This window comes from Montipora capricornis, chromosome 10 (genome assembly GCF_036669925.1).
Source record: "Montipora capricornis isolate CH-2021 chromosome 10, ASM3666992v2, whole genome shotgun sequence".
NCBI classification, from domain to species: domain Eukaryota; kingdom Metazoa; phylum Cnidaria; class Anthozoa; order Scleractinia; family Acroporidae; genus Montipora; species Montipora capricornis.
This window is the reverse complement of record NC_090892.1, coordinates 65,011,304-65,025,337: the sequence shown is the minus strand read 5'-3', so window position 1 is coordinate 65,025,337 and position 14,034 is coordinate 65,011,304. Positions and strand designations below refer to the sequence as shown.

The window sequence follows — 14,034 nt, the reverse complement described above, 5'->3', positions numbered from 1 at the left end:
ATGTTTTAGTTTGAAATTTCAAAGTGTTCATTTTCATTTGGGCATACATGAAGCCCTGATTAAGTTTGTAATCAATATTAAATTTGAACCACCGTCCATTTTATGCTAAATTATTGCGATGAGTTTTGTCACAACGATTGTTTTCATCCTTTTCGGATTGTATGTAGCTAATAGCGTCTATGTTATTTATCATCTTTTTCACGTGCCGGCATGTGACGGAAATTCTAGGAAGTGTCTTCGAGCACATTCTGTTGTAGACAATAAGTTAGAGGTGAGTTTATAACCTGATAGCTCTTACAACATTTTGCACGTGTCTCTTATTTTGTGAAACTCTCCTAATAAATATTCCTTAGTCCTCAAGCCACCGTTATTTTACAGATTTCAATTTTTACATCACCTCACCAATACAAGACACATGAGAGAAACTACCATTTCCTTTGGAAAAGTGATAACTTCAGCTTGTTCCGTTCATTTGGAACGTGAGTTTGATTTACATATATTAGGGAGCTTAAGCAAGCGCGTTTTTGAGACGCGGTCGGCAACCGGAAGTGAGCTGTTTTCCTTTTTAACTTGTCTTCACACAACCACATTTACATCACTAACTATCTTTTCTCCATTAGAGATGATAATGTAAAAATCTGCGAGACACCACGCTCCTGGCTCACAAAATGATCTTTTCCGGTTGCCGTCCGCTTCTCAAAAACGCGCATGCATAAGGTCTCTACTCTTTGATAGCTCCTGACGTCTCTGCGGCCATGTTGGAATGAACAATTAACGAAAATGTCTTTTGGGAATTGGACTAAATTATTATACAAAACTTAAGATACATTTTTCTATTGTTTTGGCACCAACATGGCTGTCTTATCATGTGAGTGCAATCAACGAATACATGCATGCATGTACACAATATACATGGATTTTAATTCGTTTCTTTGAAATACCCTCTGAAATATACATGTACCTTACAGGGTCGCAGCCAAAACATGTAAAAGTATGAAAAGGATAGAATACAAGTTGCTTGGCAACAGGCAAATGGACAAGTGAAAAAGCAGAGTCCTTGGCAGGATTGAAACCTACATTTATGACCTCCATAACACTGGTCGGATGCTCTACCCGTTGAGCTACTAGAACTCACTAGAGAGCTAGGTAGTTTATCTAGTTCCTGAATGGAAAATGTGTCCTACTGGTGTGTGGGCTTTACAATACCAGCATGAGGCACCCCCTTGGCTAGGTGCCGACTGACCCTCATCTGGTAGTCAATACGGACAGTGGGTATTATCCATGCCTTGCCAATATATTTCCCTCTCCCCTTTGTTTACACCCATTTTTGTGTTTTCCCACCTTATTGATCAACATATTATCACCCGTACATTCCCTCCCCCCCTGGTTAACTTACTGCACACCCAAGCATTTACATGTATACAAATAGAGATGTCTCATTCTTCAAATGGTGCTGTTTTAAAGAGACATTCTCACTAATTAAGGTTACTGTATAGTACATGTGTCCATTGAAGGTGTCCCCACGTCAGGCCAGCGACCTTTGCCTTGGCGCTTTCCTTGGGGTGTCCACCGTAGCCCTCTTCGTGTGACATTGTCTGCAGGTTTCCTCAGCGTGTGTCCAAGCCAGTGCCACTTGCGTCTCTTGATCTGTTGCTCGATTGGCTCTTGGGATGTGCTTCTCCACAGCTCTTCATTTCTCAGCCTGTCGTACCACCGCACTCCAAGGATCTGGCGGAGGCAGCGGTTCACAAAGACTTGTATCTTGGCCATCGATGACTTCAGCACTCTCCAAGTTTCACAGCCGTATAAAAAGATGCTTTTCACATTGGAGTTGTAGATACGAAGCTTTGTGTTGAGGGACAGCTTTGTTGATCGCCAGATGGGTCGAAGGGTATTGAAGACTCCTGCAGCTTTTCCTATCCGAATGCGGATGTCCTGATCAGTTCCGCCTTCTGTGGACACAGTGCTGCCCAAGTAGGCAAAGTCTTCCTCGATGGTGTCCTGCCGAATGGTGAATGTAGCTACGCTTGTGTGGTTGAGCCTCAAAATCTTCGTTTTTTTCACGTTGATCTTCAGTCCTTGCTTCTTCGTCAAGCTTGAGTAGCTTCTCCTTCATGTCTGTGTGGCATTGGAATAGTTGTCTCATCATGCCAAGCATTCCAGCTGTTTTCCAACCTCATTGATAAAAATAATATTGCCAGTATATGTTCCCTCCCCCTTTGTTTACACCCATTTTTGTGTGTCTGTTGTCTTAAACTTACTGCACACCCAAGTATTAACATACAAATAGAGATGTCTCATTCTTCAAGTGGTGCTTTAAAGAGACATTCTGGACATGGAATATTCTGAAGTTGCTGTTATAAAATTTTCTACAATGTAGGGAGCAATTTCAGAATACCCTGCCAGTATTGTTTTCTTAAGGTGGCATCGTTTGAAGATCAATGCATCTAGTACAAATTGTATTTAGAATGCACATTAGTGTCTGGATTTAGTCCAATGTATTTAGAATTTGTAGCGAAGATTGCTACCAGATGCAGTTCACTTGCATTAAAGTGACACAGTAGTTCTCTTACTGTACATATTCAACTTAAGGACTGCATGGGTTTTAGACCTTGATGAAAGCTCATTCAACACTTTTAATGGGTATTAGGGTTATTATTATGTTAAAAAACTCCATATATGTGTATATAATACAATAACTGTAAAAGTAGGAGGAAAAAAATGTGTTCTAGTTGTTGTAATACTATATTACTGACAGGGGACCCCTGCCAGTTTGTGGGTCCCTGATTGTTTTCAAGGTTCACCCTGAAACCTCAGGCAGCCATGTTCATTATTGTGCTTTTTTGAGGTATGAGCCTGATTAAACACGAGTAATATTTATTGTAGTTGAATTCACAATGTACAGGACTTTTTGTTGACAAGGAAAAGGAAAATGCTTGTGTTAATTGATAAATAAAATTATTACAAATACTGCTACTAAAAAATCATCTTGTCTCATAGAAGCAAGTCATTGCTTACCACCGGGTCCATTCCCTCCCCCCTCCCCTTCCTCCTTTAAAAAGGCAATCTCTAAGAGCAATATGAAACTTCCATTTATTTTTGTTTCATTACAGAACACTTAATGTCAGTTTGCCACAACAAACAAGAGAAAATGGTTCACTATATGCACATGTGTTTGTTTATCCAACTGGAATATCTCCCTTTAGCAGTCAGTATGCTTCGCACGCTATTTCTCCACTGACAGTCTATTCTTTACGTCAAGACGAATCTGTTAATCTACTGAACTCTGATAAAAATCTTAAAGAGGTTAGTCCGCCTTGAAGTTTAGATATCTACTTCACTAATTAAGGACCAAAGTACATGTATCCATCGAAGCTACAGGTAGTGGATATCGGAGACATCCTGGAATAGTTGTCTTTGCTTGTGCCTCTAACTACTGATGCCTCTTTTACCAAGCATTCCAAAGCTTTATTTTTCCCACGTTTTTAATCAAAATAAGAATAATATCTATGTATAAGAAAAATTAAATCATTTGGATCCTCACCTATGCTCCTGGAATTTATAGAAGGTACATGAACTAGTAAACCCAGTATAGTATACATCTATTATCATGCTGAAAGCCACATCAGAGGCATTGTATAGATAAGTTAAGTGGACTGTGGCTGAGAGTCTGCTGCCAGTTACTTTTCATCTCCTGAAGGAGACCTTTAATTCACTGTCCCCAAAAATTAACCAAAACACAGAGGTTTAGTTAGTTTTTTTAAATCTCCCTGTCCAAAGTGAAACTGAGATACTCACCTTGTAGGCCTTGAGTTGCCCCAGGTTTTCCAGTTTTACATCCTTAATGGATATGGTTGGTCCATTTTTGTCTAGATATACGCTTTGAATATTTCCTGCGTCATCATCATCATCATCATCGTCATCATCATCATCATCATCATCATCATCATCATCATCATTATCCTCATCATCAGTCAGTCAATCAATCATTTCAAGTACTAACAGTAAACACAATTTGATGCAAAGTAGTAGTTCAATGCTAGTCTGTCCTTGTGATACATGTATATCATGGTTAGGAGGGTAAATGCTCAGAGATACTAGTTACACCAAGCTACTCTAAAATCCAAGGGTAAATAAAGATACGATGATGATGATGATGACGATGATGAGTTTCTGTATTCTTTTATTATCTTTTGCTAGGAATAAATTCTGACTTGTTGTTATTGTTGTTTCCCAGAAAACAACGTTCACCACCAGCAGTCTTCCAGTAACACACTGGAAGCCAACACTCAACTTTCATGTCTTAAGTGAAAAAGTTGACTTTCAACGTCAAGCTATTCCTGGGGAGATTTTTCAGTTCATCAGGTGTGGTCTATTTTTCTGGCATCCATCTGCAATTCCTTCCAGACTATACGTCTAGTCTACCTAGCTACATTGTACTGAATTTCAAGTACAATTTTTGCAACATTTGCAATATGTTTTGACCACAAAACATGCTGACAATTTGTTCTTTTCACTACATGTAGCTTAGCCCCAAACAATGAATATCTTCCAGTGCTGTACATAGACCAACTAGGAGTTGTTTACAGATACCTTAAGGTAAATGTATAGTAGTTTCCCATCAGTGAGATAATAGTAAAATTAATCATTATATTTTTATTGACAATTATATTAATTTAAGGAGGTCTTGATCACCCATTACAGAAAAATTAATTAAATATCATGACTCACAACAATACAAAGTTCACCCTCTTAATTTAGTTACAACATACAATAGCAGTCTTTTTGGAATGTCAAAGATTATGTGAGGTCATTGCATGTTCATTTTTGATCAACTACCATTATATATCATATAATATTTTTGTTCTTGATTTGCTTATAGCCCATAAATGCAAATAGCACAGAGATGGAACTCAAAATCAAATATTCACCAATATCCCTTGGGAAACTTCGTATTTGGGCTTCCGTCCATCATTCCTTCACGTCTATGAAGAATTTAGGTGAGAAATTTTGGAGTTAATGTGGTTCAAATTTTTTCCTGGTTCCAAAAGTTTCAGTTTATGACAATGAATATTAGACAAAGACAACTCAAAATTGAACTGGTTTGAAACTTTTTCAAACCAAGAAAAAATTACCGTAGGCAGGTACAAAAGTCGGGGCGGATCAACTCGGATCGCTCACCTGCGATCGACATAAAAAAAAAAATGATGAGGCTTCGAGAAATCATCCTTAGCTAGCCATAATCTGTAAGCTAACCTTTGTGAAATTGGTGCAAAGTCTAATAGTTTTGGCTTACAAAACTGTTTTTTGCTAGATCCAAGGTGAGCAATCTGAGTTGATCCGAGTTGATCCGGTCCGACTTTTGTACCCGCCCGAAAAAGTTTGAACCACAATGTTTACAGGTGTACATTCCATCTGACAGAAGGTCTTTACCTATACGTGAACAAGCGTCTGTTACAGTTAGCTTGTTTTTCAGTACATGGAGAACAAAACAACTGGAAAACAATGATTGAAGACCCACCAACCAAGGTCCCCATAGGAAAAATACACTTAATTTATCAAGCAGTAATTAAAAAGCAAAACACATTGGATTCCTGTTGCTTTCCTTTTATTTATAAATGCTGGCTGGTGAGTCATTTCAGGTTAATTACCACTGTCTACAGTCTTGGTCTTCATTTCTACACACCAAGGTTAGCTGTTGGAAATTAAAAGAAAGCAAAAACAAATAGATATAGAACCCCAGAGAATTCACCTGAAATGGTTCAGCACCTACATCGATTGTAAATTAACGACAGGAAAACAACAGAAGAATGTGTTTTGAACTTTATTGTTTGATATGTTATTTTTCTTGGGGTCTTCATTTTCAGGGTCTTCGATCTTTATTCTCCATGTCTTTTATTTTCCGCACACCTGCTTGGATGTCTGAAGGTTGTGATGATGGGAAAAATATAAAATATTATTGTTCAACATACATGATTGTACACCAGCATAAGAAATTGTGTCAAAGATTAGTCTGTGATAAAATTCTCACCATTATATTATTTTGTATAACATTTAGTTTATAACATTGTACAAATTAATGTAGTCTTTGATAAAAAGATAAATCTGGCTTATTTGTGTAAAAATTTCAGGATTCTCTGACAAGGACTTGGATGAGATTAGAGGTATTTTCACAGACACTAATCTCTTCCTCCTGGCTGTCACATTTGGCATAACTGTGCTTCATGTAAGTCACATAGCTGCAGCAGTTTAGTTGAATTACTTGCCAACAGGTTTTTATAATCAGAGAGCAATCAGAGAAGTTTACAACTGAACTTTGCTTACTTAATACATCTTTTTATCGTGAAGAGGCTTGACATTTTGTAACTTGTTGACATCTGGTGAAATTATAATGTAATTGTAAACTTTTTTTGATCCTCTTGAGTGTAATGGAAGTTGTAATAATTATGGTAAGGAAACAAAATGTCTTTTAAGTTGGAAAGATAGTTTGCATTGTTTTCAAAAGTGTTGCAGTAGGAAAAGTAAATATTTACAGTCACTGTGGAACTTCATTAATGTGACCACCTCTTAAACCTTATTAATATTACCATAATATTTAATATCATTTTAAGGTGAAGTCACTTCTTTGTACCGGCCCACAATAAATGGCTATCCATCGGCAAGTGCTGCATTTTGGGCAGTGTCAATTGGAAGTTCAGTGATCTGTTGTCATCAGTTTTACAATTTACAGCAAACCATTATCATAATTACCAGTTCAATTCATTTTTGAAGTTATTTTCAAATGACAATTTGCAGCAGATAAAATTGGCGAGATATCATTCATATCTCCGTACATAAGAATTTCAAAACCAAGTGTTTTTAAAGTAGCTAATACCGCAAACTTTGCTTATAACGATTCTTGTTTGCTTGCAGCTCCTGTTTGATTTTTTAGCTTTTAAAAATGATATAAACTACTGGAAAAGTAGAGACAGTATGGTTGGACTCTCCATGAGAACAGGTGAAAAACCTTACCTGTAAATTTAATAATTATCACCGGTAATTAATTTTTATCAGCTGAGTAACAAAGTCAGGGTATGCTTTTTTTGTGCAAAGTTGTCAAAAGGTTTTGCTATGAAGTGCTGAGCCTTTTTTACTAGCAAAAATAATTTATAATTGTGGCATTACTAAGGGTGACATCTGTTTGCAACAACATAGAAGAAGGCATGGTGGTTATTTTCCCTGGCAGCTACAGTAAGTACATAATAATACTACCTTTGATGGATTTCACCCAAAACCTCCACTTTTATCCTGGATTAATTGCTGCATAGTGAGACACAGTCTAAACACGAGCTTCAAGAAAAAATTGTATAAAGTAACACGTACCATATTTCACAGTAAATGAATAATTATGGTTACACTTAAGGTACAATAAGGTCATGGTTTAATTAACCAATTGACTCCCGGGAGTTCCTCATTGACAAGTAAAATTGTCTGGCATTAGACAGAGTAAATACTAAGTATGGCCGGTTTTAAGGCTGGCTTCGGACTCAAAGGGTTAAGGACAAATTTTTCTTGAGGAGTACTAGCTTTAGTTCACAATTATTACGGACAGTTTTTGACTGTTTTCTGGACAAATGTTAGGGTTGTTTGTCCTCTGCATGCTGTAAGCATTGTTTCCAGTTTCTCTGAGGACTCACAGTGGACCCAAGAGAAAATAGAGGCAATGCTTAATATGCAAAATGTTGGAGAGCAAACAATTATGATATTTTTGAAAGTGGCCTATAGGAATGGTGCAAAAGGCGTTTATGTACAACTAACCATCAACTTCTGGCATCTGATCTTTTTCTTGTCAATAAGGTGATTTTCATATTGTTATTTTGCAGTTATTTGGAGATGTGTCAGTACATTCATAATTTTTTTGTATCTGATGGATGAGAAAACCAGTCTCCTTGTTCTCATTCCTGCTGGTATTGGCTCGTTGATTGAAGTAAGTTAATATTAAAAGGGTGTGTGTCTGCCAGTGTCACATACTCTACCCTAAGAAGAGCACACACTTTATTAGTCAAGGGACTAAGCCTGGCTGAGAACCAGCACACACTCCACATGGAGGGGTGGGGGAGGGTGACTTCACTTATCACTATTCTGCTCCTGTCAAGTCTACATCACAGGGTAATTTTCCCACTTAATCACTCTTTCAAGTATTAATCCAACTCAACGAAATTTTGCTCGGTGTGTTCCCCCTGGTCTCATCCTCTGACTTAATAACCTTGAAGGCATCTTAAAAGATTTCTTTACTGGCACAAACAATTTTTGGGATTTCGAATAAAGCAGCACTTTTTTTTTCTTATGACTCCTGACTTCCCCCATCCCTGGCATGGGCTTTTTTGTCACCTCAGCCTCAACGTAGGAAGCATCCACTGTTGCCAATCTTGGAATGCCCAGTTGCTATGGATATTACCTGAAATGCAAGGGGGCATCAATAACATATTGACTAGTTCCCCTCTCATTGTTTAGTGGACATTGTACAGTAGGGATGATATCTGTTTACATTACTTTTCTTATTATGTGCCAACTACAGGAACAAAGGACCTTTTGTTTCGACAGCCTATGAGACTCTGGTTGGCACTTTAATGACAATAGGTGACGTCAATGACATCTCCGCTATAATTATCTTGCTAGACCTTATATTTTTTCGATAGTCTGTTTCAGTACCGACTGTGACAGTTGCTGTTCCATGATTATCAAAGCAGTTTGGACAAATTATAATTATCATGCCTTATGTACAGTTGTACCTTGTGTAATCTTTGTTGATCCACCCATGCATTGCTTGAGTTTTCATGATCAATTTTGTAAATAATTTTATCTTCTCCTCTCTATTAAATTTTTGTCTTCTCATGCAGATGTGGAAAGTTACCAGGGCATTTAAAGTGAACATCAAATGGGAGAAAGGTTCAAGACCAACCTTACAGGTGAAATAATGATTTTAAAACAGAGTGCCAAAGAAGCCAAAAGGCCTAACTGATTGCTCTGTCAAATCACAGCAGATGCAGACTACCACATCTCTAGCCAAATCTAGAAGCTGTGATACACGCAGCCAGTGCCAAGAGCGAGGATTGTGCCTGGGTGGTCAAGGCACTTAATATTATTATTGGTTATGCTCAAATTGCTTCTGGTTGGCTCAAAATTTGGTATGAGATTAGAACTGTGGCCATTTACACATTGCAGCTATAGAAAATTAAAGTGATCATGAAAGTACATGTATCATTAACACTCAATTGGAAACCACTCTCCCAAAACGTTTAAGTGATGAGCTTCAAATTGGCTGCATTTGCTCAGTGTGTTGGTCATGGGTTAGACTCAAGTTTGCACATGGGTATTTTTTTCAACCCTCTTTGATTTACAAGTGCTTGAGGCTCGTACTTCATTCTAATGTTAAACAATTTTGTTTCATGGCATGTCCTTGTCAAGCTTGGTCAACGAACAAGTGAAGAAAAAGAGACGGAAGAGTTTGACAGTGAGGTAAGGCATGCTCTTCCTCCACTGCACACTGCAGATCAGTCGGGCCCTTGAAAACAACAACAACAACAACAACAAAAACAACAACTTTATTCTACCCTTATATTTTGCCAAAAATTTACATTGGATAGAATTAAATATATGAAAGGGTATTGGCCTTCTAAATTAAGTAAAAGGTTAACGAACAAGGAAGCCAATTTACATATATGGAAACATACACATACCTCACACACACGCACAGCACAAATCTGCCAAGAAAAAGAATGGCTATGTACAGAGTTTAAGACAATTGGTGCTGTCCTCTCCTCCCCAAGCCATTTCATCCCTAATGTGGTTGACTTGTCTCCTTTCTTCAAACAGGGGCACTTGGTTTTTGCAATTGTTGCTTAGATTTCAAATTTCAAGATGTGAACGACTGTGGCTTAAGGCTAAATCTTTAGACATGTATAAGTAGTACTATAGGGGAATACGAGCCACTTTTGAGGGAGCCTTCTGATTGGTCGAGAGCGATTTTTAATGAGATGCATCGTGTTCTGATTGGTGGAAATTTTTAGGTCCGCCATTATCACGTGCACACGTGAACAGGATTGGTTAAGACGGTGGGGTCAAAGTCCATTTGACGTCATAATCGAAGGACAAGTTGGAAAGTATGTTTGGAATGCGGAACATGAAGAAAGTATGTTTGGAATGCGGAACATGAAGGAGACCCGTTTTGTTTTTCTCGAATCATAACGGTTTAATGAACAACAATAACTTATGTTCAACGGTTTAATCAAACAAAACTTATCTACAAACGGGAACGTGTGAGGAGACCTGGTGTCTAACCTCGTCCCTGAACAAGGGTGTAGGAATCCAGAACCTACTACCCTACTAAAAAATTTAACAAAGCTAAACAACATAAAATCATAAAGGATGGGTCGTCCATGGCGTGATTCTTAGCTAATGGATGCAGATACATACACCGAAACAACATGACATAAAAACGATCCCAATAGGAAGGACAACGCAAAGGAACGGGTGTGGTACCTATTTGGCAAAGACCTTCCCCATGTTTTTGGAAGACATCAGAAGCACGCGTTAGCTTGTGAACAAGTTTCTTCGGACGTGGTCCCGAGCATTTGGCGAAGGTGGGTTCTGGGCGATTTGGGGAAAGTATTTGTTCCCCGCCACGAGCAGACTGGTCCGACAGTGAGGACATTGCCAATCCTTCCTTTGGTACTGGTTCATGTAACCATACTGCGTGGCCAGGAATGCATAGAGACACCGGTCGTGCATTCTTTGCTTGCAGCAAAACATCTTCATGGGGGTTGATCGGTGTCGGAGTTTCCGCAGGGATCCCAGGTGGCGACAAATGGCTGCAAACGTCAGATGCTCGAGCTTGTGCGGTTCCGTGAGATGGTATTCGAAGCAGATCACACATTGGTTTTCTGCTTCGAATTGTTTCTGCTCTTGTTCTCGTTGCTCGGCTTTCTTCCGCTCGAGTTGCCGTGTCTTTCTGAGGATCTCGTTTTTGTTCTCTTGGTATACCTGGTATATACGGTTGAGTCTCTCTCTGGCCCTTCTGGCTTGCGAGCGTGTGACGGGTGGCATATTGGCGAAGCATCACAAACAGAATGAAGAGGTTTAGGATCGCACGCTCTTATAAGAGACCCTCATAGGTCATGTGATAGGTCAGGTGACTTAGAGAGGGGGGATGGGGGGGTACCCCTCCAGGAAAGGTCTCTTCTTGAAAACGAGGTCCAAAGAGGTCTATAAGAGGCGAAGCGTTGGAAGGATCATCATTCTTGTTCTTTGAAAAGTCTATGGGAGGTTGTTTAGCCATCGCAGAAGTAACGAGAGATATGCGACGAGCACAGAGGCAAGAAAGAAATGGTCGATTGATGGTCAGTGTGATGAATGTGGTCATCGGTCGGGGTCACGGAAGCAACGACAACATCAACAACGTTGTTCCGACAATGGGTTTTACGGGTCCTGTATTCAACATCTCGACTCGTCAGAAAGATAAAGACAAGGAGGTGGACGATGTGGAAATGAAAGCAGCGATCCGTTGGGGTGGGAAGGCCAAACCTGCAGGGCAATTCCTCGACGCCGATGATACCTCTGAGTTCCCCTGTGTCATCTGTGGCGAGGAGGACTTTGGACTCAAAGATGATGATAACAATGTGAAGGCGTTTGTGGAGAAGGTCAATAAACAAGTACCTGGAGGCATCGAAGGCGCCAAGATCAAACCAGATCTTTTGGTGGAGATGGGATGCTGCCACCAAACCTTGCACGTGGGTTGCTTGTTCACGTGGTGGCTGACCCGAAGCCATTGGACCTGCCCTCATTGTCGGGAGGTCTACCTGAATGGAAACGAGAAGGAGAACTACCCGCGGTACGACGAGCGTCAGGACGCCATTGTGCAACAAGTCTACGATGCCGTGACCCGGACTATCTGGAATCTGAACACAGATCCTTCGGACGACGAGTTTGAGGACGACGATGACAGGTTTGAGTTGTCGAGTCTGTCGGATGACGATTTAACCACCCTGGAGGGACTGTTGGGACGTTGACATTTGTTTATTTTGTTTTTTAGTGAGGTGGAACATTTGATGGAGAGGGAGATTGCTCATCAGAGTGAACGTTTTCTTCGTTGGTGGGATTATCGTTTTCCTCACCGTCAAGTCACGGAATGGTTGCGTGCCAGAAAAGAGACTCAATTGTATTATTATCGAAAGTACCTTGGTGATCGTTCGTTTACTCGTGTAAGTTAAGTTAAGTTAAGAGGAACACTCAATGTGAATTAAAAAAAACATGTTTTATTTTCATTGGCGGTTACATTTGTGTTCTTTAAGAAAATAGTTCAACTTGGGTAGAGGGAACGTCTTCCAATGGGCAGGGCGTAACGGGGTCCTGGGTGTCTGACTGGCTAGCATTCTTTGCGTGCGTTCGTGATTGATGTAACGCGTGTCGTGAGACAAGAGTCGCTGAGACCGCATCCATTGGACGAAATGGTAGCATTCGACTTGAGGGCAATGCAATTGTAAGGGATGCTGATGTCGTCCGCACGACCCGACGGAGAGACGGGGTAGATCGTCGAATTTGGGACATCCCCATCGTTCCAAGTCTAGATGAGGAATCTGCCAGGTATCCAGCCATTGACCTTCCATCCCTCCTTTGTGAGCCACGAGGGTTCGTTGTGGGGTCTTGAATTGTTGGTAGAGACGACGGACATCGACCAGGAGTTCACTGGCTACATGATAGTCTTGTCTGGGATAGTAAGGAAGACCATGGACGTACTTGGAAACGTAATGAGCGGTACGTTGATCTTTGGCAGAGAGATGGGGCCATTCCACACAAGGTTTGTAGTGGATGGATCCATAATGAGTTCCAGTATGGTCGCAGTATCCCAGTTCTCTAGGTAAGATTTGTCGCCCACTACAAAAATATTCCAGATCCAGGACGAAGCACACGTCATCAAAGGGGTGTGTCGTCGTCGTCGTCTTCGGAGGAGGAGGAGGAGGATTCGGCGGAGGACCAGTAGTCTTTGGTGCGCCACCCTCGTTTGGACCACCAGTGGTTGCGCACGTCTGGGTCGGGGTCGTCAGCATCGTCGAAGATGTATTTGCACTCTGAGCACACATTAGCATCCGGTTTCCAGGTCTTTAAGGCTGACAAGGGGAGTCGGTTCTTTTCGTACTGACAACACTTGCACAAGTAACGATCCAGGAGAGCGTCTATACGTTTGAGAAGTCGTAAGGTGATGGGATCGTCGTCGTCTTGTTCTGTTTGCGTGGCTGCTGCCTGAGACATACTGTGACAAATGGAGAGAGCGGAAAGGAGCTTCGATGTTTTATGAGAGTGTCCACGTGGGAGACACGTGAAGATCAAGCACGAGAGGAACACGTGCGACGGGTTATAAAGGACGGTGTCGTGCAAGTCAGGTTCTCATTGATCACCATGAGTACGTCGTGGCAATACGGAGGTGTGTCTCCCGCTAAGTATCCTAGTTTGGGTAAAAAACCGACCAAACGAGGTAAGAAAAAAGACGATGTCGTTCGTGAAACAGCCCAACCGCCTGTCAAAATTTACAAGGAAGCGCGTGAGAAAGCGGCCACCAAACGAAAAGAGGAGATGAAGAAGAAGGACGAGGAACTGAACCAAGCGGCTCGTGAATTGGATGCCCTACTGGCCTCCGTGCCGCCCGAACTGCCTTCGTACGAACAGATGCTGACCACGATGCCCCTCGAACAGAAAGATCCACCGTTCGTGGTATCCTTGGCCGAAGGCAGGGTGCATCATGACGTGCCTTTCGAACCTACTATAACCACAGACTCGCCCTGTCGAGTTCCTGAACCACCACCATCACCACCCGTGGTGTCGCCCTCGTCGTCCCGTTCGTCACCGCCGCCTCCATTGACCGGTCCGAAGGACGTGCTGTGCCCGTTTCATGCCACCCCATTGACAGGTGGCTTGACCAAGAATGGGGCTCCGTACCTGTACTGCCGAGATTATGATGGGGTGTGTCCTTTGTTCGTGATGGGTGCCGATCGAATCCAG

The 14,034-nt window shown here is 41.1% G+C and overlaps 1 protein-coding gene across 1 annotated transcript in view; it reads left to right on the top strand.

Moving 5' to 3' along the window:
* Positions 1 to 69: 69 nt before the first annotated feature.
* Positions 70 to 14,034, top strand: part of LOC138020120 (lipid scramblase CLPTM1L-like) — a 40,757-nt gene continuing 26,792 nt past the window's right edge. The window contains exons 1-11 of the mRNA XM_068867121.1: positions 70 to 271; positions 379 to 479; positions 3,114 to 3,306; positions 4,238 to 4,365; positions 4,527 to 4,599; positions 4,883 to 5,000; positions 6,132 to 6,226; positions 6,913 to 6,997; positions 7,863 to 7,966; positions 8,880 to 8,948; positions 9,448 to 9,498. Of these exons, the coding sequence (XP_068723222.1) occupies positions 119 to 271; positions 379 to 479; positions 3,114 to 3,306; positions 4,238 to 4,365; positions 4,527 to 4,599; positions 4,883 to 5,000; positions 6,132 to 6,226; positions 6,913 to 6,997; positions 7,863 to 7,966; positions 8,880 to 8,948; positions 9,448 to 9,498 (1,170 nt within the window). The 5' untranslated portion in view covers positions 70 to 118. The remainder of the gene's footprint in view (positions 272 to 378; positions 480 to 3,113; positions 3,307 to 4,237; positions 4,366 to 4,526; positions 4,600 to 4,882; positions 5,001 to 6,131; positions 6,227 to 6,912; positions 6,998 to 7,862; positions 7,967 to 8,879; positions 8,949 to 9,447; positions 9,499 to 14,034) is intronic.